The sequence below is a fragment of the Labrus bergylta genome, chromosome 2 (assembly GCF_963930695.1).
Source record: "Labrus bergylta chromosome 2, fLabBer1.1, whole genome shotgun sequence".
NCBI classification, from domain to species: Eukaryota; Metazoa; Chordata; class Actinopteri; order Labriformes; family Labridae; genus Labrus; species Labrus bergylta.
Window position 1 is genome coordinate 22702400 of NC_089196.1, and position 25059 is coordinate 22727458.

Here is a 25059-nt window from a genome sequence, read left to right on the forward strand (position 1 = left end):
ACATCTATTCTATTCTAGTGCTCTATAAACCGGATACAGAGCCGGGATGATTTTATCTACCTTGACATCTGGATGCAAGAAGCCACGTCACGTTAAAGGTTGCCATCTAAAGGTTAAAACGGTGAAGTTTGAACGACGTTGCATCGTCCTGTAATCTTGAATCTGCTGCTATTTGTAGTTTTGCTGATCTTGAATAGTTATAGTAGCATACTATGTTTCTTTATTTTTTGTGGCTTTAAAAACACAACAACTTAAAAAATAAAATATACACTAATCTGACTCTGTTTTCATCAAACTGTAAAAAATAATCCAATACTCAGAGAGCCTTTCACTGAGACAGAGTACAGCTTTATTAAAGTCAAACTTCAGGCATGTCTGAACTCTTCAAACTCAACTTTAGAATGAAAAAAGGACAGAATCAATATTCTCAAATAAAAAGACAGTCATGTACAAAAAGAGTGTTGTCTCAACAGTCACACACATTTAGAAGCAGAAATGTACAGGCAAAAAGAGCACGCCACAGTAACATGATCCTATGCAAGTTCAATGCAAACTATTTACAGGTTCTTCAACAATATGCAGTAACACAGGTTAAACAGTAATCAACATGGTATTTTGTGTTCATCCACTTTTTCATAGAAGCAACACCAAGAGAGATAGATATGACCCCAGTTAGTTACTGTAAGTAAGTTTACTACGAGTAAAAAAGAGATGATGAGTGCTCACAGAGGTGAATTTCATTATTTATTTCAACACTATTTCTCCTTTGACAGCATGTCAACTTGAAAACGTAACGACAGTCGGCAACATTGCACAAAAACCAAAAGACGTCACAGTGAAAAATGAAACATACTCTTGTACAAACAAAGGGAGGTCGTGGTCCATCCTAAATTTTAAGTGTGTACAAAAAATATGAATAATCAGCAAATTCCTGTACACTTAGAAAAAAACCCTTCTCAACGGATTGATGGTCACTCAAATGAGAACAAACATGCTGTCTCTAAAAGAAAACAAATGTGGGAACTATCGTGACAAACTAACAAACACATCAGATTTTTTTTAAGTGAAGGAAATGATGCAAGCTGGGACAGTCAAACTATGTAATACTGCTGCTGACAAGGGCAGAAGAGGACAGACTGGCACAAGGTGATGCATGATCATGCGATCTGCAGGTGCAAACCAAGAAAATAAAGGCTGTTATACACAATCTCTATGCAACATGGTAAACAAAAAAATAAAAGGAACACAAATAAAAACAAACATCGGCATTAAATCAGGCTGTTTAAGACTCTCCAACAAAATCAGTGTCTGATGTTGGAAGCATGCATTTCAGCCACCTCAAAGTGAAAGAAAAATACTTTCAGAAGAGTCGTTAAGTTAAAAAAAAAAATCAGTCTGAATTTCTTTTTCACAAAAGAACAAAAGTCAAGGAGTCCTGAAGTTTGACTCTTTGAGTTTGTAAAGGACAAATAATGATGCACCTACCCTGATACTGAACAAGTACGAAAGTGTCCCAAGCCCATGACTGACTACTGAGGGGGGGAGCATCTCTGAATACAAACAGTTTGGCAAATGTAGGAGGTCAAAGGTCAGAATCCATGACATAATAATGAGTAATGTAGAAAAGTGAGAACATTTGATAAAAATGAAAGCATTGCATCCTGTTTCTGTGCATTGTTTGTAAAATCAACACACCCCTCAAGTCCAAATCAAATTCTACTTTCCCAAAATGTTCGACCTTCACTGTGCAAAAGGATGTGTGTGCCGACAATTAGAGTACAAGTTCAAATAAAATGAGTGAACCATATCCCTAAAAAGAGAAGTTTCTCTGTGCTCACCTTAAATCAGAGTCATCTACACAAATGTGATATTAAAAGTCAAAAAAAATTAGAATGGAGTGTTGAGGGAAGCAGAAGATATCTTGTGTCCAGAAATGTATAATATCCAACTTTTCTTAGATTTGTTTAGAACTTTTCAGAGGAGTAAATAACCATTCCAGCTCAAGATGTCCTCCTAATGAAAGCTGGAATCTGTCACTTTTTCAGGATTCACTGGCTCCCCTTCTGTTTGCATTTCTTTATAGTCTTTTATTCCATACCATTTACCCTAAAGCTGCCAGTTTAGAGACGCCTTCAATTAAAAGTAATGCTGGTAAATACGACAGTCCTCCCAACAATTCCACAGTCACATAGGTAATACGTTTCATTTTTTACATGAACAGTTTAAAAGAGGGGATTTGAAGGTTCAGGCTTGACTGTCCCGATGTGTTACAGTGAAGTGTTGTGTTATTAACCCTCCTTCAGTGATATAAAGAAGGTAAACAATTTAAAAACACCACAACCTACATCCACTAAAAAAAAGCCCGGGTCTGGTAACATCAACACCAATTAAAATGAAGTCTGGATTTTGTAGGAGTCTAGAAGGTTTCCAACAGGACTGTTGTGTTAGACTACATCAGTTTCAGCCAGGTGGACAAAATACATTAGCAGCTTCATGTAAAAGTCAATGCACTTAAAAAAAAAAAAAACCTTGCACATATAAAGACTTGTTTGGAAATATTGGCACTGTTTCAGTCTGGGGCTTGACTTTTAACACATCACTATGGTAGTAAAAAAAAAAAACAGGGGCAGAAACCACTAAAGGAGAAATATTAATGTGACTGAGCAAAAGGCTGTGGCATGACTAACAGATAAGCGTCCTCCTGTTATGTTCACTTGAGTGCAGGGTAAAAAAAAGAAGAAGAAACTGAATCTTGACATTCCTATATTTAACTGCTTCACACCGCTTTTAACACCGATTACTGTGAGTCACGATACAGGGCGAAGAGCAGCGGCTGTCACCAAATGTGGAATCATTACACCAAATGTATAGAAACAAAACGTATGCAATGACTAAATACAGATATATATATATATAGCCTAATGTAATACTCCCCATGTTTTTAATAGTCTATTTCACTTACACCGTGGTGGAGGGGAAGAAAAATGACTGCACTGGTGTTTGAGAAAGTAACAGGTATAAAATGTGGTGCTATAAATAGAAAAAATTCAGATTTGACAGATGAGAGATTTAAAAACACTGTACAGAAGTTTGAATATTATACATTATACTGAACAGGACTGTTGTTACACCATTACGTCTTTATATAAAAGCCCAGCCTTTAGCATGTTCTTCAGGTGGGAAATGAAGAAGCCCCTTTCCAGGAGTCTTTGTTTGAAGCCAGGCTGGCAGTCTATCCATCTTGTGCCCAAAAACATAAAATAAGAAAAATAAAAACACCCCAGCATTTTAGGCCACTTCCTCAGAAAAAAAACCCCCCCAAAAAAAACATCCAACCACGCCCAGCAACGTTTCTGACCTTGAGGAAAAAAAGTTACAACACAGTTTAAATCCCGACGTTACTACGAGAAGAGGTATCCATTTGAAACACTTGTCTTATGTTCTTTTACTATACATTTTTGTAAATGTATGACCTAGCTAAGTTGTGTAGCGACAAGCTGTGTAAAAGTGCTTTTTCAGAAAAGTTTGGCAATCAAAAAAAAAAAAAAAAAAAAAAAATATGGAGTTAAAAAAAATAAATCACAAAATCAAAAACAAGCCTGAAAGCGGTCACAGTACAGGAAGTAACTGAAAACAGACTGCATGGGTGCAGCATCTCCTACAGACAGAACTGAACAGAAGGCTGATAAACAATACTTAAAGACAGCACCAGTGATTACAAGCTGAGCTCCTCGTCTACCATACAAACAACAGAAACTGCTCAGAGGAAATCAAAACGACGGAGAGATTCAAATAAAAAAAGGATCAGTTTCTGGTTTAAAAAAGTGTTTTTTCCTTCTTCGTCCCTCCTGATCTTTAAGTACTTTACAATATCATGAGCCAATTATGTACACAATGGCGAGTGAGACTGGCAATATGAAAGTCACAAGTACTTCTGTAATGTCATACCATTACACTATATACCATTATATTTCACCTTAATAGGACTATTTTCACAAGGAGGTCTGTGTAATGTTTAAACACCTAAACAAACAAACATAATACACCACTCACCAAGATGAAGTGAGAGAATCTGTCTGTAAACATTAACAAACATAGATACTGTATATAATTATATTCATCTATACCCATAAGTATGTGAAACCATGTCTAAGGAAGATTGGAATGTAGTGTGGTCCTGAAAAAAATTGCACTAAACCGGTCATTTCCTCCAGCTTCCTTTTGTCAAAGAAGAAGAGATGAATACAATGACAGACCACGTCAGGAGTGAAGATCTGCTGTGGAGGAGGAATAATAGTTGAATCCTCTCCATACAGCCATCGTGTGTGTGTGTGTGTGTGTGTGTGTGTGTGTGTGTGTGTGTGTGTGTGTGTGTGTGTGTGTGTGTGTGTGTGTGTGTGTGTGTGATGCCGATCACAGCATACAGCAGGTAAACACGCAGAGGAGCAGCGCGGTGGTGTAGAGGTTCAGAATCTCCCCTGCCTCCTCTTCTCTCCACTCTCACTCGTTGAGTTCTTCAAAAGTGCCAGTTAATGACAATGTGACAACACTTAAAATTTCCACCGCTGTAAAAAATACAAAAAGGAAACATGATGGCGTGGGTGTCTGGGCTTTAGAGAGCTGTAGAGACCATTAGTGGTGTTTTATGGTAAGAAGAGGAGGGAGGATGGCGCACACTGAAGCCTGGACACTTTTTTTTTTTCTCCTGCAGACACTCCATCGCTCTGCTCGCACCACAAACAGCACTGAGGTGTTCATTGTCTCCTCTCTGAACTGGGCCATCACATCGGTAAAAAGCACTGTCTTCCCTTTTTTTTAGTGAACTGCTTCAGATCAGAGGTGGATTGGTGGCGAGGAGACCAATAGACGTACACTTTACAGGGAATGAGGTATTGAGGGAGCTGCCGCGTCACTCTGTGTCCGGCATCACTTGCTCGGGCTCCTCTTTCACCCTGACGGGGCTCAGAGCGGAGCGGCGCCGCTGGGTCGAGCCGGGCTCAGGGCCGCACTCAGAGCCCAGGGGATCGGCAGGGTTGTGACTGGAGCAGCAGGGGCGTCCTTCAAGGGAGGAGGAGGTGAGGGCCCCCGTCTCGTGATCCTGGCAGAACGAGCGAGGGCAGAAGTCACAGAGGGACGAGGCCGGGGAGCCGCAAACGCTGCAGTCATGCCAAGGACACTCCCAACGTCCTGCAGACAGACACGCAGGGCGGAGAGAGGAAGACAAGTGAATTCAGTCACCAAGATTATGGACATAAATCTCAGGTTTTTACGGGAGAAAGGAGAGCAAAAACAAAGTTTTGATATATATATATGTATGTGTTTTCAGACTTGCTATAAACTGTGATTCTTTGTTGTTCCCAATTCTCACTGCCTAAAAAATGAAACAACAAGAAAAATAAAATAAACATAGGCTTGGTCTGTACTGTTTCACATCAACCACAAACAAGTCGTCATCAGTCTAAATTTGGTTTGAAGGTGTCACCGCCAGAAATCATACCAATATTGTTTTAACTCACAGTAGTTTCATTTTAAAATATGTATCTTTAAACTTTAATGTGATGCCAAAAACTCCCTCTTTCAAACTTTTGAGAGCTTCAGTTCAGCCAAAAATATAGAAGACACATTTTCTCACAAACCTGTAGTGATATAAGATCATGAATGTCATTTTCCCTTTATTAATCCTGACAGGAAAATTAAAACCTCAACGCCATTTATGTCACCAGATCAATAAAATAACAGACTTAAATTTCATTTATAATATTAATGAATGGCCGTGCTCAACTGCTTTTTATCTGGTGCATCACTGGACACAACGACCTTTTCAGGCTGCTAAAATTCTATAATAACCTTTTTAATTTTTTTATTTACTTTGCCATGATGTTTTTGACGTCTGTGTGAAGCTCTTTGATTTGCCCTGTTGCTGAAATGTGCAATAAAATAAACTTGACTTGCCTAAGATGATTCTGATTAAACAAGAAAAAAAAAAAAAAGAGTCCTTACAATAACATTACATTTGAAACCAGAGACTTAACAACCAACCAGGAACGGCAATTGTTAATGGTTTAAGAAATGGCTTGTCGTTGAAATAGCAGCACATTGTTTGCTTCAACGAATGCCCAACACATTATTTTGTCCCCAACAATAATTCAGATAGATTGGAATCGCACACTCGAGCTCCTCTTGTCATTACCGTATGGCGGCTTGGTGAGGTTGAGACACAGCAGGTGATACGCTTTAGGACAGTCCTTCCTGTCACACATCACCAGCTCCCCTCCCTCTCCACACCAAAAACAGAAGTACTCATGTGTGTGTTTGCCCTCCAGTCGCAGCTTCCGCTTCTTCGGCTTCAGCTTGGCATTCCTCGCCTTCTCCTCTTTCTCCATCACCACAGCGCTCTGAAGGAAAAGGGACAAAAACGGGTTCCGAAGTGAAACATAGTTCAGAACCAGATTCATGTTGAGGAAAAGTGAAAACAAAAAACAAACAAAAAACATCCTCACCGTTGGCTGCACCCCGAGGAACCCCGAGCAGTTGTCTGAGCCACAGTTGCAGGACGCTCTCCTGTTTCCCACACAGTGCAGGTTGTAGTTGAATGTCAGCTCTGTGTCTGCAGGATATCAGGGGACAAGACGAGGATCAAACTTACCATCAAGCTTTCTCTGAGCGCATGTATATTAGGCAATGTAACAATAAGCGTGTGCGTCTTCTTTCCGTGGTGACTTACCGGCCTCAATATCACAGAGGGTGAAGAGTCCGATGCGAACATCTCCGTTCACCGTCCATTTCTGCGTTTCACAGTTTGGGCTGCAGCTGTGGTTCATAAACCGAGAAGAGTTTCCTTTTGGGCCGGCGTCGATCACACGATCCTACGAGGGAAAAAAAAACCAAAAAAAAACAGAAAAGAGACAACATGGTTTAAGAAATGCTCTGTGGATGAATCTCCTCTGGTCACATGTTGTTTGCTTTCTCTGATGTCACCTTGGTGAGGGTGAGCATGTAGAAGTTGGTCAAGTGATTTTCATGGGCACGTTTGATTCGCTGCTGGCACTCCTCCGAGTCGATCACCTCTCCCACGTACTCTGTCACAAAGTCACCCTGGAGGAAACGATAAACATCAAACAATGGAACAAAGTTTTAGGCATCGTACAGACAACATTACATAAGCTGTTTTCACAAACGCACTCCTGAAAATATTAAGATCATTTCAGGAGGACTGCTCCGGATTATTCTCCTGACCTAGTTCACATATGCACCTCACAGCGGGAGACTGTCCCTTTCAGACGGGAAGGGGTGGTCTCTTGAGGTAAGATGTGTTTAGTTCACTTTTAAAATTGAAGTGAATCCAAAAGAGCAAAAGGTAACACAGAATGGGTTGAAGGTTTGACCTGAACGTACTTTCCTGAGAGCCTGGTTGGTCCTGAGGCCCCAGCCCCGGCCGTCTGTCTTTACCACCTCCGTCTCTGCATACAGCCGCTTGGAGAAACACTGGTTCTCACAGTTGTCTCCTGCAGGACACACCTGACAAAAACAAATAAACAATGGTTAGAAGTTAAGACTCTCTTAACAATAGAGATTGATTTTGGGGCTTTTTGTGCCTTAAATGGAGAGATAGAACAGAGGATAGAGTCGGAAATCAGGGAGAGAGAGAGAGTAGAGAATGACATGCGGGAAAGGAGCCACAGGTGGGATCCAACAGTTTCATTACAAACAAGAAACAATAACTAAAATAGGCCAACAGACCTGTGGATGACACTCATACTGCAGCATGCGGTTCAAACATTGGGAGTGGAGACTGCAAGGATGATCATCTGTGGGTCTGCAGTTGCATCGTGAGATTTCTGACAAGTCGGCTATGTGCACTTGGACTTTGCCCACTGGTTTATTAGACTGATACAGAAAAAAAGAAAACAGCCATACGTTAAAACACTGAAGACTTGTCAAGACTACTTAAACGCAGCATTTCATGAGTTTGCTTTTAAAGCGAGAGAATAAAATGATTAAATTACCTTTATGAATTTGTAGGGTGGAGGTTTTCGAGAGTTGCGCTCCTGCTCTAAAGCCTCCCTGCTCTCCCTCTGCGCCTTGAGCTCCTGAAACCGCCGTGCTGCTTCTTCCAGAGCTGGAAACAACCAAACAATATCTCAGTCGTTCATCCTCCCAACAGATTTGGCCTTAAAATTAGGAGGACTTTTTTCTTTTTTTAAAGGGAGAAATTACCTTTCTTGAAGGTTTTGTTGATGTTGATCTGACCCGTGACAAAGTTTTTATCGTTCTCCACGTAGGGGAAGACGCGGCCCTGGTTGATCCAGTAGTAGTCGTGGGAGCCGAAGAAAAAGACGGGGAAGTCGCCAACGTCATGGCGAAGGCTCTGGATGTTTGATGGCACCAAGCGAGGGTTGCAGATTTCAGCCGGCCACCACCTGCAAGGAAAAGGACCAGGGACAATGAAGGAGAGAATTATAAAAGGTAGAAGAAGAGTTTAATAATAATCATCTGCTCAAAAGCTTCTACAGTCTTCAGGAGTGGCACACCACAGCTTCCATGACGTCACTGTTCTTTGCATTCATTCTTTTATGTGAATGAGAGTTTTTGAGAATTTTGAATAATCAAGAAAAAAAAGTTGATGTTTCTTGAACTCCGATCAACAAGATGTACATGTTTGGCCCATGGGAATATTTTTTGTAATGAATCTGGGTCTCATGAGCAGTTTTTGGATCTAGTTCTAAGCAGGTTGACTATAAACTGCAGCATTTATATTACAACACATCGGTCACGTCAGTCTGAAGAAGGAAAACACAGCTGCTGTGCTATACATTTCCTAAATACCTACATCTATAAGATCACAAATAAAAACTGAACTAAAAAAGATAATAATAAAGTCTTTTAGGGCAAATAATCCTTTGACAACTTAAAACAATATGTTAGTCAGTAACACACTGTTCCAACTGAGAAGTAAATATTCAACATGATGTTAACTTTAGTAAAGTAAAGAGTCAATATTTCAGGGGCTTTTTTCAGTTTTGTACTTTTGTAATATTAACGCTCTTGTGTATTTCCAGCAGCAGGACGGTTTAGGTCTGATCTAATAAATATGTTCATTGTGTAGTCTTCTTATAATCATAAATGTTTATTTAACACAAACAACGACATTTCAAGTGGAACAGAACAATTTACTCTGACAGTTACAAAAACCCTCAGCGGTGCATCATCAGTGCCCATTGCGTACCTGTAGTTGCCCAGTTTGACCCAGACAATCTGTTTGTAGTGAGGCTTCTTCCCTGCCCTGCAATCACTGCAGGACCACGCCCCCTCCGGCATCTCAATCTCCAGACACTCCGGGTGGAAGGACGCCGGGCATGAGTCGCAGCACAGCAACTTGCCTCCTACAATTGTATGGATGTACACATGTTTGTGTGTGTGTGTGTGAGTGTGTATGTGTGTGTGTGTGTGTGTGTGTGTGTGTGTGTATGCATGCGTTGAAGGACATTGGTATGCAAAGAGAGGAGGAGTGTATAATTAGGTGATGCACCTTTATACCTGGACAAACTCTGAATCTCATTCGCAGACAAGCCTAAAAAAAAAAATATAGAAATACTAGGGAGCCTACACACAGCACACAGCATCAAGACATGGTATTTCAGCCCCTTGTATGATGTCAATATAGTGTCCTTGTTAAGAAAAAGATAACAATAATATCTTGGAATTATCTTGAATACTAAGGGGAGGAGCTATTATTTGTGTAAAGGCTACTGTGATACTCCATTAGCAAGACTAAAACCGGGTTGTAAAGCCCGACATTGGATTCTCACGTCTTAGTTACAAGTCTTATTGCAGTAGCAGCATGTCTGACAATCAGATTCAGAGTCCTGTACCCAGACCAGCCTGAGGGAAATACATGCGGCAGCACAGGAATGAAACCAGCCAGGGGGTTAACAATGAATGTGGGTTATATAAAAAAAAAAAAAAAAAAAATTATTATTGGCAAAAAGCAGGCATGCAGTCCTGCCAGTAAAGCAAACTATTCCCATCACACATCCTGCACAGACCAGCTTGCATGGAATCAGAATTTTAGATGATTGCAATCAGCACTTGTTTTGTCTTTAATGATAAAAAAAACATTTTTTAAAGAGGTCAAATTCCCCCATTGTTGCCCTGAAACTTTAATGTACACAAATCTAGTTCTGATTTGGGAAATATTCCATCCAAGACAGGTCAGAGCCAAAAAAAAATATAATAATTTCATTTGAAAATTTCAGTCAAAAATTAAACAAAAAATAGAAAGGTTTGAGTCAGCATAAAGGGAGTGAGGCTGGAAAGAGTCTTTCAAATAAAAACAGAAACAAGCCCAGAGTGCTGAGGCAGAGAAGCAGTGGGCCTCGATAAGCTCCACCAACCACAGAACAGAACCTGATGTAATCCAGAACATCCTGCGTCACAGTCCCAAATTGTAGTTAACATGCTGGAGGTCTGAGAACCAGTCACATGTTCCTACAGTTTTACTCGTTTGAAATCAGAAGGACTATTCTTTTTTTACTGCATCAATAAAAACCCAGATTGAAAGTTTACTGCACATCACAAACCAGTCTGACAGCGGGCCTCAGGCAAGAACCACCAAAACAAACGGATTCATTGGAGAGAACTTGTTACTGTTTTGCTGTGCATGATTTTTTGTTGTTGTTGTTGACACATTTGAAAAGTAGCCAATTGAAAATATGAAGATGTGTGGGCTGCTATGAGATGGAAGGTTTGGGTTTTTCTGATGTAAGATTAACATCAGGAACAGATGAAGACACAAATAGAATCCTCTACAGTCTACCGTGTACTTTGATGCTGATACAATATCTTATCCTGTAATTCTGCTACCCTAAATGTCTTTGAAAAGTGCAGATTTACAACCAGTTTAGTTTGGCGAATCAGTGTATTTGGATTCAACACAACTGTTGTTTGCACGAGGCCCACCGTTTTTCTGTTAATGTGTTAGGGAACTCAGCTGAGGTTACTTTGCACCACTCTGCATTAGAATTAACTGCATTAACTGATTAACCAGTTAATTGACATTGCACTTCAAGGCTTTGAAATGAAAGATGTGTAACCAAAAAAAAAAAAAAAAAGGGGGCAACTTAAATCAGAAAGGGAGCAGGCACAACACAAAGACAGACCAGTGGGACAAAAGGAGTAAGAGAAAAACTGTTCAGTTACCTTTCCCAACATTCTTTTTGGTAGCTGACGAAGGAGAGGGAATCATAGGTAATTTCAACTCAGCACGATTTGACTCAGTCAGAAGGTAGTGGGACTTATAGGCATATGAACTTAATATGGTGTCAGTAAGGTCTTGCACTAACAGCCCTACACAAGACACACAGGAAGAGACGGGGGTGAGCCGCAGTCAAACTCGAAATTACCCAAAAATTCACAGAAGAGAAAGAACAAACACATGCGCTCGGTCTCGGTCTCTCTCTCTCTCTCTCTCTCTCACACACACACACACACACACACAAACACACGCACACACACACACACACACAGAAGAAACAAGTAAAACAACGTTTGTCCCAACACACAGAGGCCAAACGGGGCACTGGACTGAATATTTACCAGGCGAAACATCAAATCTAAACCACTTTTAAAAAGTCAGAATGCATCTCCATCCTGAGTAGAAGGGATTCTTTAAAGGGAAGTGCAGCCTCCATGATTCATAGAATTAGTGTTGTGATGGAAAACAAACCATTACATAGCACAGCATGTAGCTTTCCATTAAAACAATAAGCCCAAAAACATGAAATATTGAATATGAGATCCAAACATGATATATCTAAAACAAAATGCATGTGGGATTATCATTTATGCTTATGCATGCAGTGTTATTTGACTGCATCATAAAATGGTAAGATTTTTAAATTTAAGAAGAAAATATACAATCTTGGAAGCTGATCTGGACCTGTAGAAGCCCAAATGTGAATTTATCTTGTGGTTTTGAATCATCATGTGAAAAGTGTGGTGAATTAAAAACCTTCCACACTAGAGGAGACATGGGCAATAAGTGCGTTCTGCTGCGAGAGCTCACCTCGGGCACACAGGAAGCACCAGCCCACGTTGACGGGGGAGCTGAGGAGGCCGTTCTTCTTGGTGCTGCCGTGGTTGCTGCAGATCATGATGTGATGGGTGAGGGCGACGCTGCCTGCAGCCACGCAGCCGTCTCCTGTGTGATAGGCCACCGGACAGCGGATACAGCGCATCAGACGGCCTGGACAGGGAGTGGAGGGAGAAAAATAAAATAAAAAGACTCAGAAAAGAGAGAGTCAACTGACCTTTTCTGCACAGGACAAGTTTTGATGAACTTCTCACTCCGTCACATGAGTCACGTATCAGTGATAAAGTGGAGCACACTCACAAATCCCTGTCATTGCAGAGTTTTATAATGAATTAGGTCAGATTCTTTTATGGTTTCCAGCTGTAATTAAGAGAAGTCAGGAGGGAAATACACAACAACTTTGTTCTTTTTGGCTGCAAAGAGAATCAAGATTTCTTTTATCTTTGTCCTCAATATGGTTTGACATTGAACACCAACACTTGATGTTTTGGACCAGTGGTGGGCCAGGGACACAAAAGAAAAAGCTGAAGGCTGAAGTATATTATTCATGACGAGACCCTGAGGGGTTTAAATAAAGTAAAAAGGAACCAAAAGCGGTGCTAAAATCTTTTTGCATTCCTTCCGGACTTGCCTTCAGCTTAATATTCTGGAAAAACAAATGCAGCACAGGCGATGTGGCTGCACAGGTAATCACAATATCACTGTTATGAGAATCTCCTATATAAACACGTTGCAAAAGTTCATTTAATGGATTCATAGAAGCAATGCTTTCTCACTCAGCATGCATACATTTCACCTGTTGGATGAGAGGCTGTGTGTAATGGCCCTGCTGTAACACCATGTTGATGCAGTAGGTTGAAGCTCAAGCTAGCTAAAAGCTACCCACAGATTAACTGGTGCAAATTTATTTTCGAAAATAAAAAGCTTTTGGGATTTGTTTGGATTTAGGGAGGTGTTTTAGCAGACACAGGTCTTGTGTAAAACCTAAATGTACAGGCACACAGTCAAGGTGTAAGTGTAACTTTTCAGCCTCTCTCTCTCTCTCGATCTAATGTTCGTGAGGAAATGAAAATATGTTCTTTTCAGCTTCTCTTTGACAAATTCTACTGGGTAGGTTCAGTCTTTGTGCTTGTAGTCTGTAATGTTTTTTTTTTTTTTTTACACTTTGCTGATGCAGCACTGCCTCAATGACACAGAACTTCCACTTCAGACTGAAACAGGAAATCAAAGAAGCTGAAAAAACAATGCAGACACTGGTTTACCTTTACTGGCTCGTTGTAGGTCTCTCTCCAGGCAGCAGGTAGAGCAGCTGTGCTGAGGGCAGCAGAAGCCTCCACCCTGACTGCTGGTGGTTCCTGGGAGTTTCTGAACACAGTCTTCGTGGTAGAAGCAACCACATCCAGAGACAGAGCATCGTGTCACCTCCCGGCCCGAAGTCTTACAGCTAAAACAAGGATGATTGCCTGCAAAAAGAGAGAGAGCGAGAGAGACTGTGTTAGAAAAGAGAGAAACACAATAAATGTATAAACGGTGCTGTGTTCTGATTGGCTCACCATTTCTACATTCCAAACAGACGTATCTGCCTTCAGGTAGGGACGAGAGACCGAGACAATCCAGGTGAAACTGTCGGCTGCATTCACCTTCACACACCACCAAACCGTCCCCGTACGTCTCGCAGATCTACACGCAGACACACAAAGACAGTAAGAACATCATATAACCGTTTACAAGTAAGAAACTAAACATCGGAATCGTGAGCAGCCCTCACCTGGCAGACGGTGTCTCTTTTGCCGGTGCTGCTGTCCTTACGGGACAAACCCGAGTCCACAGACTGAGTGTCTGAAGCATCTGCGTCTGCCGCCGCCGGACTATCAAGACTCTTCCCGAACAAACCCTGAGAGACAAAAAGAAGAGTTAGTTTGAAGATTTGTTTCTTGAGATGGAATCCAGCTTACAGACCAATCTAGTGTGAGCTATCTACTTAACAACAAATGGTTATTTTTAATTATTGAATTACGTGTCCACTCTTGGCTTAATGTACAGAGAGTCACCTCCACCCCGTATTAAAAGTGCAGATTGTACCTCTAATCTTACAGTACCCAAACAAGTATAGACTTTAAGAATATTAATTGGAATAAAAAAAGACAAATACAATTTAAAAAAATGATGATTCCATAATTTAATGTAAAAATTCTTGAAAGTAAGATGGGTGTATATTCTGACTTTTGCTGGATTTTCTAACAGTGGCTTCCTCCCTTTGTGCATAGTTGTTTTTTTTTTCTATGTATGCATATTTTCTTATCTCACCTGTGGGTCATTGAGGCCTCTCGAGTCTGAATCGGAGGTGTCTCTATACTGAGAAGAAGCCATCTCCACATCTGTTGAAGCTCTGCTTCGCTTCTTCAGAGGCTTGCAGGCGTCTGAGATCTCACTGGCCCCTACAAAGATTACAGAGGGCGTTATGAACAATGACATCGTTGTAACTTCTTATTAGTATTTGGAGGAAGAAGACACAGAGGTTCAGATCATGAGACAATGATGGATCCCCCAACCTTTCTGTGAACCCGTCCTCAGGAGCATGGTCTCAGGAGCCATCTCAGCCTGTGAAGAGGGTTTAACATGAAAATGTATTTCATCATTGATTAAAAGAAAAGAAAAATGTGAATCTGACATCGCTCTTTTTCCACTAATAAGCTGACCACGGACATCAAGCAGGGGAAATGACAATTGCTGTATTGAATTTTGAACGTAAAACAATCTTCTCTCTACTACAGTCCTGTGAAGATGTCTACCTACACACTGCAGAATTCAAGAAAACATTAACTACACACTTTTTTTTAATTATATCTAGGATCCTTATTGTAAAGTTCACAATGCAAAAATAGCAACAACTCAAATCAAACTGCAGTCTGCTTTATGCTGTTTACAGGCTTAATGCTAAGCTAGGCTAACCGCTTTCAGACTCCACTGCATTTATCCCAGACATGAGTAGTATTGATCTTCTCGCCACAACAAGCTAGAGAGTCTGCCAACACACTGGAAAGGATCTGCACATAAATACCTTTTTTTGTTCAAATGTAAGATCTTTTTTTTTTTTTTTTTTTGTTACACTACAAACTGAAGTTTTGCTTTTCATTCCGGAGAAGTTAGGTATGAAATGTCAAAAGAGTTTATGCATGAAGGTAACAGTGGAAACATGGATCAGAGTTGTAGAGAGGATTTTGTTGTTGTGGTGTAGACTGTCAAATATTCTCAATAACTACTTGAGCCCATTAGTGGCCAAAAAGAGGCATTTCTAAGGCACCTGCTTTGATGACCATTGACCATTCAGGTTTAGTGTTGCTGCAGACTTCTAAAACATGTTTTTTTATTTTAGTCAGTTAGACCAAGGATATAGTATATAAGAAAAGGGCCCAGGTTTAGATGAACACTATACATCTACGGTTTTTGGTCTGAACAGGGGCTTATACAGTGAGGACTTATACCTGTTCTTTTTTGGTTTTCTTCTTGGGGACGGGATCTGATCCTCTCTCTGACTCAGACCTGCTCCTGACTGATCGCCGCTGCAGCTTCCTCTCCTGAGAACCTGAAAGCACATCAAAGAATTTAGCTGACTCTCTTACAGACTTTACAACTTCAATAAAAATCACACACCAGGCTCCACCTATGTCTGTTTTACTCACTGTGAGGACTACTGTGGTGTGATCCAGGAGAGGAGGTCTGCTGCATTCCTCCCTCCTCACTCCTGCGACTGGCGGGGGAGCCTCTCCTTTCGTCCCCGTCTTCCTCTCCCTCATCCCCATCTTCCTCCTCCTCCTCAGGACTGGGCTCAGGTTTAGCTCTGTCCTGCTTAAAGCATCAACATTTAAAACATCTGTACAGAATGACTCTGTGTGGATATGCATTTCTGTCTGTGTCACAAACCTCAGGCGAGCAGTATCCCAGGTCGGGCTGCCTGGCCTCTTGCTCCACTTGCTCCTCCTCCTTCTCTTCCTCCTCCTCCTCCTCTTCTTCTTCTTCTTCCTCTTCTTCTTCCTCTTCTTCTTCCTCCTCCTCTTTGTCTTTTTTTGGAGACGTCGCAGCTTTTTTCTGCAAGAGAGGCCAGTCACACTTTGTGATCTCCACGTTCAGCCTCTTCATGGTGATGGAGAGAGGTAGCAGCTTTCTGGCAGCCGCTGTTTTCCAGGCTCTGACTGGAGGCGGTGAGTCCTGGCGTGTTCGAGCCTCACCACCGGAGTTTTGTTTCGGAGAGCAAGTCTTTAGTTGGTCCCCCTTCTGGTTCTGGTCTTCGTTCGAGGCTTGGGAGTGTGCATTGTCCTCTGTGTTGGACATGCTGCACAGTCGGCGTGGTAGCTGCCTGCGTGGCGGCTGCTCTCTTTCAGGCGACTTCACTCCTCTGTCTTCCTTCTTGCTGAATGAGCCACTGGAGCGGCGGTTTCGTTTCTCCGCTCTGATGTTGGGTTTCTTGCTAGGCGGGGCTTCAGCCGGCTCCGGGTCGACATAGATGAAGGTGTAGTTGTCGATTCTCTCCTGCTTTGTCATTACAAAGGCGTCCTCGGCATGGCCCACTCCCACCTCCCACTGAGAGCGCTCTCTCTGAGGGATAGGCTTCAGAAGCTAGGAAGAAAACAGCCAAAATATTAACAAAGAATCTGATGAGCTTGATATACAAAGAGCAACAACATTTTCAGTATTGATTTTTCAAATATACAGCTCCACTACTACACTGCTCAAAAAAATCAAAGAGTCTTGAGAGAGTTTGGCAGATGGTCAGTGATGGTCTTGGGAGGCATTTCCTTTGCATACATGGCAAAGTATCCCTGGTTCTAAAGGCCAGGTTAAAATGTCACCTGAGCCCCTGGATGCATAGCACAGAAATAAAATGTGTTTTCTCGGTCATTACATGTCAGGTAATTGTTTGCTATTTAAAAAAACGCCTACAGTACATAGAATCAGTTTGTACATACTTTGCTTTTCTCCACAGGGTTCGAGGTCTTGCGAAGTGTCTCAGCCTGAAGATCATCAAACTGTTTCTTCCCCTGGTACACGACGATCCTCTTCTCATGGATCCAGGCGCGCTCAGCCACACTGCCAAAGAACTGGACATGATACTCCCTGTGACCTGTGCCGGCAGAGAAAAGGAAAACAAGCGGTGGTGTTTGTGCACATCCCAAAAACATTTTTAAAGTTGATTCTTTAGCTATTTATGCTTTTATTTAGAGACGGGACAGTCGGTAAATTCAGAAATACGAAAGCGAGAGTGGGGAATGACATGCAGGAAATGAATCACAGGTCAGATCCGCCCCGCCAAGGAGCACCACAGCCTTCGTACCACCAGGCACATCCAATTTGTAGGTTGTTTTTTTTTGTCATGTGCACAGAAATGACTGTTAAATAGTAAAATTCTTTATTCTCAGGCTCCCATGAACATTGTGAAAAGAGACAATCTAAGACCCTAGACAGTTCTCAAATATTATAAAATAGAGAATATAAAACAGTGGTCAGTAACAGGAAAGATAATATGAACAATGGAATGAAAATAAAGGAGTTCATATCTTTGAGATAATATCTTTAGGGTGTTTTGAGTGATTCACTTCTGCATGTGTGTTTGTACCTCTGGTGTTGATGCGAGTGTGGACCTTCATCTGCGGGTCCGATGAGACCATGCAGGGCCACCAGGGGTATGTGCCGACCTTGGACCACACCAGATCTCCTATCACAAACTCCTTACAGAAGCCCGTCTCCTGGATCACTGATGGATGATGGACCTTGGGAACCTGAACATGAATGACTCAATGTTTACTACTGTCTGAAGTTATTTGTGTGCAGAGAATTCAAACTGCTCCGCAGTAGAGAACAGTCAAGCTCTTGCCTTGGGCGTCTTTGGCTCTGTTTTGATGATGGTCTTCTGAGGCTTCTCTGTCTGAACTGGGGTTGTTTCCGTCGGCTGGGGCTGGATGTGAATGTCCTCTGTCTGCTCCGTGGTACCTGTCTGTGGTTGGCTCTGGTCCAGATTCTGTTCCTGGACCTGCAGCTGCAGCCGCGCACTCTTTTTCCTCTTCTCCTTCTTCCTCTCATGTCTGGGCTGCATCGGCGCGTCATCGTTCTTCTGATGATAAAAAAAAAAAAAAGGACATCAGGGAACTTTTTTTTTTCTTTTATATTTTGAATTTTCTATAAACGCAATCCAAGAATGGATCTGTTGTCTTCTGAAATCAAAAACATCCTCAAATATTTACCTCTCATCTGCTGTTAAGAAGATCATTATAGGTAAACAAAATGCTCAAAGTTTAACATTTCCATATTTCAATTTTAAATGGACAGATGACAAATGTTTTTGGTGTGTGATCAAATTGTTCTGGGGTTCAGAACAGAGCCTTGTGATGTTACGTAAGATAAGATGTTGATTGTATGTAGAGCAGAAAATGAATATGCAAAAATATGTTTCAAAAGGAAATGCTTGTTCCTCCTCTTCTTGAACATTTCCTGCTTTGCATGGTTTTACATTTAAGTAACTGCATATCTTCTTCAGCATTCTGACCATCCACTTAATCCCAAGGAATTTATAATCTGTCATTTTCATAAATTTAGTTTTTGGCATTTTGTACGTCAAAAAAGTAAATGATGAGGAGTCAAAATGTGTGTTTGATCTGTAATGGCTCAGAAATCTCAGTAGTTAAGTGTTCATGCTTTCTTTGATGAGAAGACTTATATATTCTATAACATTTGAAGAGTGGTATAATGAAATTATTTGAAATACTTACAAAAAAAAAAATCTAACATGATTTAGTAGAGTGTTTTTTTTTTTTTTAATTCTTTCAATTCATCTTGACTTATTACGTATAAAAACTGACTGCAGGAATGTCTGACCGTGAACCTTTGTTCATTTGCAGACATTAACACAAATATGAAAAGATAAATGTGTATATGATGACGTGTATATGAAAGTCCTAAATATGTGCAGGCAGAGCAGACATACAGCCAGTGAATGTATTACATTCATGAAAACCCTGAGATGTGATAAAAAGTTAGAAAACTACTTGAAAAAGACATTTAAGGGTGTAAGAAGTTTAGTCCAAAGTGCAAAATGAAGAAACTGTCGCACTCTAGAGGCTGAATCAAAACAATTACATATTCATCAATGTATCTTCATAAACAGAATTGTATTATATCTAAAAAGCCAAATACTACATCCTAACCACTACAGGACATTTTAAAATTGGTTGTTTTGATTCAAACCAAAAGATATAATGAAACAAAACAGAGAGAAACTGCATATTCACTATTTTGAAGAAAAATGCCCTAAAGAAAACACTAAACAATTAAATGTATATGATTCTTAAATCTGCTCATTCATGAAAAGTATTTTTGGAGCGGAAAACTTTGAAAGACATTTAAAACTATAAGAGGACATGACATGGTGTCTGAAGTGATTCAGAACTCTGTGTGTGCCGTTACTTGGTAATGCATTACCTGCAGTTCTTGCAGCAGGTCTCCACACAGAGCAGATTCAAACAGCTCCTTTCCGTTCTGATACGTCTTTATGATCTTCAGCTTGATCTCTGGGGAGCTGGTTTTCTTCAGGACCCCACCAGGGGTGATGGACGGCGCGTGGGAGGGCTGAGAGGAAGGGGTACTGTCCACAAGGGAGGGGGGAGGACTGGAGGAAGGGAGGTGCAGCGGAGGAGGAGGGGGGAGCGTGTGGGTCATGATATGAGGCGTCTGGGCGAGGTGGTGCTGGGGGGGCAGCGGGGGCGGAGGGGGACTCTGCGGGTGGGAGTGGGTTTGTATGTGAGGTGGGTTGGAGTGGAAGTGGTGCGCATGGTGGTGGTGATGGGGTAGGTGATGATGGTGTAGGAGATGTGGGTGATGTGTTGGCAAAGGGGGGGACACGGGGGACAAAGGTCTCTCCTGGAGACCCGGCCCTCTCAGGACCGTCGCCTCCCCTGGCAGGAGGCCGTGCTCTGCATAGCTCCGTATCGCCCCGTAGCCGTTAGCCGAGCCGTTGGGGAACTGGGAGTACATGGAGAACTTGGCCTGCGGCTCGTACATGCCCAGCCCCGGCGGATAACCGTTGGAGACCTGTGACATGTCCTCTGGGGCCGACGACGGGTAGGAAAACTCATCCAGGGCAGCATCGTAGGAGGGTCCACCATCCTCGCCCGGGTCACTGCCGGTGTCACAGGTGCCTTCCTGTCTGATGTTGGCTGAGTCAATGAGCTGAGGGGGTTGCTGAATTGTATTTCCCATGATCCCTTGCATGAAAGAGAAGGAGAAATCCATTGTTGGGCTCCTGCATCCTTAACTGTCTTTTTCTTTGACTGGACCTGTTGATAGAGATGTAAATGTGCATATGTGACAGAGGTCGGCTTTCAAATAACTCAAATCATTTCCTCATTTATCCTTCAGAAAACCTTAAAAAAAAAATAATAGAACATGAAGCAGCAGGGTTAACATTTCATTAATCAAAATCTGCACTATGCATGACCCCTCCTATCCCTCCACTAACTCTTAACGTGTATGCATGTATCTTTCGTTTTTCAGACATGAAGTTTTTACTAAAGGCTTCAAACGGTACATTAATTACATTTACCTTGCCAAAAGGCCAAACAACCCACCTATACTCGCTTTCTATCGTGCCTTGAGTTACTGTGTATCCTTAAGTTTGCTTTACTTTTATGAAACACTCATGTTTTGGAATATGTTCTTTGAGAGAATAATCTAAAATATTAAACTGAATGTTTACACTCTACAACTACTGGAGGGTGTCCTGTTGGCCTTCAGTTCACAAGACTCTTCATGTTATCGTTCCTCTATTCAATCGGCATTACAGTGTGAAGTGTTCCAATGAAGGCCAGAGCACAACAACGTCAATCCTGACTACATGTCGCACCTGATCTTACAGTTCAATCCAATGCTGCACTTTGGCGTCGCATATTTGCAAACAAAATTTGCACAAAATGGTAAACAAAATAAGTGCCAACCAGTGAAGTGAGCCATCCTACGCCTTGCCTGGCAGGTAATCACAAGCTGTGGAGCTTGGAGATATTTAGTGACGAGAAGCACCAAACTGAGAATGAATCAAGTATATCTCAGATTGAACCTCGACTTGAGTTTATATACCACTTTTCTAGTCTTCCGACGACTCAAAGCGCTTTTTTTTTTTTTACACCACCTGTCACACCCACCCATTCACACCCTTTCACACACTGACGGTAGTGATCGCCATGTAGTATCATCCATCAGAAGTAACTAATGAATGAATGTATTTTGTTATTTTTTTTGCTACTGCATCAGAGCTCTGTGAAGTGCAAGACAAATTTCCCACTGGGACAATAAAGTTAATCTTAATAATCCCATTCATACATCGCCACTGAAGCAGCGGGAGCAATTCAGGGTTAAGTGTCTTGCCCAAGGACACATCGGACACGTCGCTCAGCTGGGGGATCGAACCCTCGAACCTTCTGCCAACTGAGCCACAGCCGCCCCCTGATATAATAAACAGGTTAAGGATAAAAGGATTATTTAAACACTTCGGTAAAGTTTTAAGGAAAACTAGAATGAATTCTTGTTAATCCTCGTCTCACACACAAAAAGGCCTTATATTCACACACACACACACACACACACTGTTCTCCATATAAGTTGATGATAAAAAAGGTATCTCCTGGATGTGAAACACCAGTGGATCTAAAGTGAACTTTCTTATCAGACTCTTTCCCAAACACAGGACAAATTCCAGACAAAATCCCCTCCAATTATCTTGCTGCTTACTCCCCACAACACGTAACAAATTACAGAGTTTAAAGCGGGTTATTGTTTTTAAATAGGCTGCTTATTTATTTTTTTTAATTATTCATCAGAGTGGTTCCTCCTCTTTCCCACAAGCCAGAGATCACTTTAACATTAATTTCATCAACACAAACACATGGTGGCCTACTATTGCAAACAAAACAAAACAAAAAAAAGAAGAAGCAGAGATGCCAGAGTGGTGTGGCTTGTCCTCTTTTCCCCCCTTTTAACAACACGAATATCCATCGTGAGAGAGGAGACAGAAAAGTGGAGACACTGAAATGTAGTTTGAAGTGTGAGCAGGGCAGCTTTGGCACAGGTTGACCACGGTGATGTAAACATCCATAAAGGTGTCAACTATCGGTCACTTGCCACCTATTTCGATGCTGTTATGTTATTTTAGAGGACTTATCTCCACAGTGGTTAACATTTAACACTCAATATGAGGACAAATGTTTGAAAACAACCTGCGCGCACACACACACACACACACAAATATCTATTTAGCTTTCTGCGATGTTAGCCTGATAAGCTACCTGGCATCAAAGGGAAATGTCCTGACAAGATTATGAACATTATTAACCACAAAGGGGGGGATTAAAAACACAGCTTCAAGACACGGTTGCTTGTCTTAGTCTCAGGCCACCAACATTTGCCTTATTGTTTGTCCATTTAAGAGCATCACACATGGAGGAAGATGAAAGGGAAAGCTAAAGCTACTAGCATTCCTCTGCCAACATGGCTGCTGCCTTTTTTTTTTTTTTTTTTTTTTTTTGTTGTTGCCCCCTTTAAATCAAATTGTCTGGCTTGATTTAAAACCTTTCGGGTTTGAAGGTGGATAGAAAAAAAATGTGCCTTAAATGTTAGTTAGCGAAAAAACTAAATAGAAGATCTGTGCAGAGACAAGAGGAGGAGAGAGGAGGTTCAACAACATGCATCCACCGCGCTTATCGCTAAAGAGGGAAGGAGCAGCACAGATTCAGATGCAGGGGAAGAATAATAATAATAATAATAATACACAAATAAAATGGCAATACCTTCAGCGTGTCCCATTCTAAACACATACACCAACCAGCAACGCTTCCTCGTTTAATCTATAAAAAAAAAAGGGGGGGGGAATAAAAAAAAAAATCCTGTGATTTAGGTAAAGCGCAGGCCTTTTTCCTCTTTTCGTTTTAACGCAATTCTCAACAGAGAGGAGGAGGAGGAGGAGGAGGAGGAGGAGGAGAGGGGTGAGGGGGGGGTGTTACGATATCTGGTCGCTGCCCAATCCCAAAGCTTGTCTCTTCCTCAGTGTTAGGGGGGCTGTGGAGCATTTAAGAGAGAAAACCCTGCTAACGTAAAGTCACATATATCCAATTCTCTCGACCTCCTCCTCCTTCTCCAGTGTGTGTGTGTGTGTGTGTGTGTGTGTGTGTGTGTGTGTGTGTGCAGGAGTCTTCTTCTTCTTCTTCTTCTTCTTCTTCTTCTTCTTCTCAATAAGAGTCTCTAGCTCCCTCTTCCTCTGCTTTAACAAAAGCGCCCTGCTTTTTTTTGTTTTTTTGTTTGTTGTTGTAGTCCCAGGCCTGCGGTGTCGGTGTTCCTCAGCTCAGATCCCGGGGACTGGATGGAGGGGGGGTTATGATCAGGACTCAGGAGCACCTCTTTGGATGTGTAGTTCACATTTCATAGCGTCTGCTTAAACAGGAAAAGGAGTGCTGCAACTAGGAACAAGAAAAAAAAAAAAAGAGAACCGGATTAAACACTGGTGATAATAGTGACACCGACACTAAAGTGAAACAGGAAATGCATGTGTCATTTAAGGAAGATCATTTTTAAGGGGATTTAAAAAAATATATATCTCCGTAGATAATTTTAAAAAATGATGGAGTTTTTAAATAAATGTTGTGACTGTTATAAAATGCGCAATTGTTTTTATTTTATTTTTTTTACACCCTAACCAAAACGCGATGCAGATGCCGTATAGTGACGTTTACGCCGTCGTCTCTGCTTGGTGTTTTATACGCCTGCTCGCCTGATCTGTAGCAGAGAAGGGGGGGAGATAGAAAGAGACAAACCTCTCACTCTGCCCCTTTTTCATGGTACCACGATTGTTATGGTCCCGATTCTGCACGGGTTGTTGTGTGCACTGCAGGACTATTTGGATTTTTTTTTTTGTGTGTGTGGTCATTTTACACACCAACATTATTAGGACAATATGATTTATAATATCTTAAATATCTCGTGCAAAACTAATATGCAAAATGTATTCTTACTGGCAAAAAACACAGAGGCCAGTTGTGGGACATTTTTTTTAAACCAAGGAGCCATAAGCTGTTTGGATAATATAAACAAAAGTTACATGTTCTCCATTCATGTGTTTGTGCTAATGCTGATAAATTAATTGCATTGCATTAATTTCCAGTTGCATTTGCATACTTAGATCATCTGTCGACCTGTAAGCCTAAGGGAAAATAATTAAAGTTTATGATCAGCTGACCAATATATCTGGTACAAATTGAATAGCTTTTTGTCTTTTGTCACAGGTGATGTTTGTAGTGCCTGAAAACTATGCATGTTATACTATACCTAAATATTTGTCCATTTATACACAGTTAAGCTGTACAGTAATTCCCACTGCCCTGTGTCATACTTTGGAAATGTGTATCACATTTTTGTAATGCATGTTTTTCCACAAAGCTGCACTAAATTTTGTTTGTGGCATGCTTATTGATTTGTCTTTATTTATGATATGTCTTGTAAAACTAAGTTGCAGCACTCCTGCTCATGAATACAGGTCCCAGTTTTATTGCAGTTCTGGTTTGGAGCACCACTTTGTTAGAGAAATATGAGTTTTGAGTTATGAGTTTTGCCTATTATGCTTACATTTTTTGAATTGTGAAAACAACTGCATTAGCATTTGTGCAGGCAGGAAATGGGTTTTCCCCCATTGGGTCTATTTAGACAATTCGATACTTGAGCTGAAAAAGGTTAAGAGCAATAAAGGGGTGCAATTGGTGTATTGGAGTCATTGCATGTCCTGCAAAACTCACCCACATGTTATTCAAACCATTTTTTAATCTCAAATAATTGCTATACACTTCTAAACAAGTTATTAGCATATAATATGGATGAACATAGGATCCATGTATTGCCTCATAGTTGCTCTGAAAAAGATTTTGAGTTTGGTCAATCTG

General features: G+C 41.2%; 1 protein-coding gene across 3 annotated transcripts; it reads right to left on the reverse strand.

The window, feature by feature from the left end:
• Positions 1–326: 326 nt before the first annotated feature.
• On the reverse strand, positions 327–23743 carry nsd3 (nuclear receptor binding SET domain protein 3). 3 transcript variants are annotated; one of them, XM_029279328.2, is made up of 25 exons: positions 22921–23743; positions 19565–20418; positions 17964–18200; positions 17706–17868; positions 17059–17213; positions 16016–16708; positions 15775–15937; positions 15577–15677; positions 14644–14692; positions 14399–14529; positions 13860–13985; positions 13645–13771; positions 13354–13554; positions 12065–12244; positions 11200–11346; positions 9227–9383; positions 8218–8420; positions 8007–8119; positions 7741–7887; positions 7396–7518; positions 6979–7095; positions 6725–6866; positions 6501–6607; positions 6191–6395; positions 327–5187 (listed from the first exon to the last, which is right to left on the reverse strand). In XM_029279328.2, exons 2-25 carry the CDS (start codon positions 20372–20374, stop codon positions 4910–4912), a joined length of 4875 nt encoding a protein of 1624 aa, XP_029135161.2. In that variant the 5' UTR covers positions 20375–20418; positions 22921–23743; the 3' UTR covers positions 327–4909. The 3 variants fall into 3 exon arrangements, with proteins under 3 accessions (XP_029135161.2, XP_065805295.1, XP_065805298.1); XM_065949223.1 differs by having other exon boundaries at positions 11200–11223; positions 22921–23741; XM_065949226.1 differs by lacking the exon at positions 11200–11346 and having other exon boundaries at positions 22921–23741.
• Between the last annotated feature and the right edge of the window lie 1316 nt (positions 23744–25059).

What these genes read in the sequence shown, in the direction of transcription:
- nsd3 (XM_029279328.2), bottom strand. Translation starts at nt 20,374, where the DNA reads ATGGATTTCTCCTTCTCTTTCATGCAAGGGATCATGGGAAATACAATT. An exon ending in GAGGCCTCAATGACCCACAG is followed by an intron (nt 13,986 to 14,398) that starts GTGAGATAAGAA and finishes TTTGTCTCTCAG; the next exon opens with GGTTTGTTCGGGAAGAGTCT. An exon ending in CACCCTACAAATTCATAAAG is followed by an intron (nt 7,888 to 8,006) that starts GTAATTTAATCA and finishes TTTCTGTATCAG; the next exon opens with TCTAATAAACCAGTGGGCAA.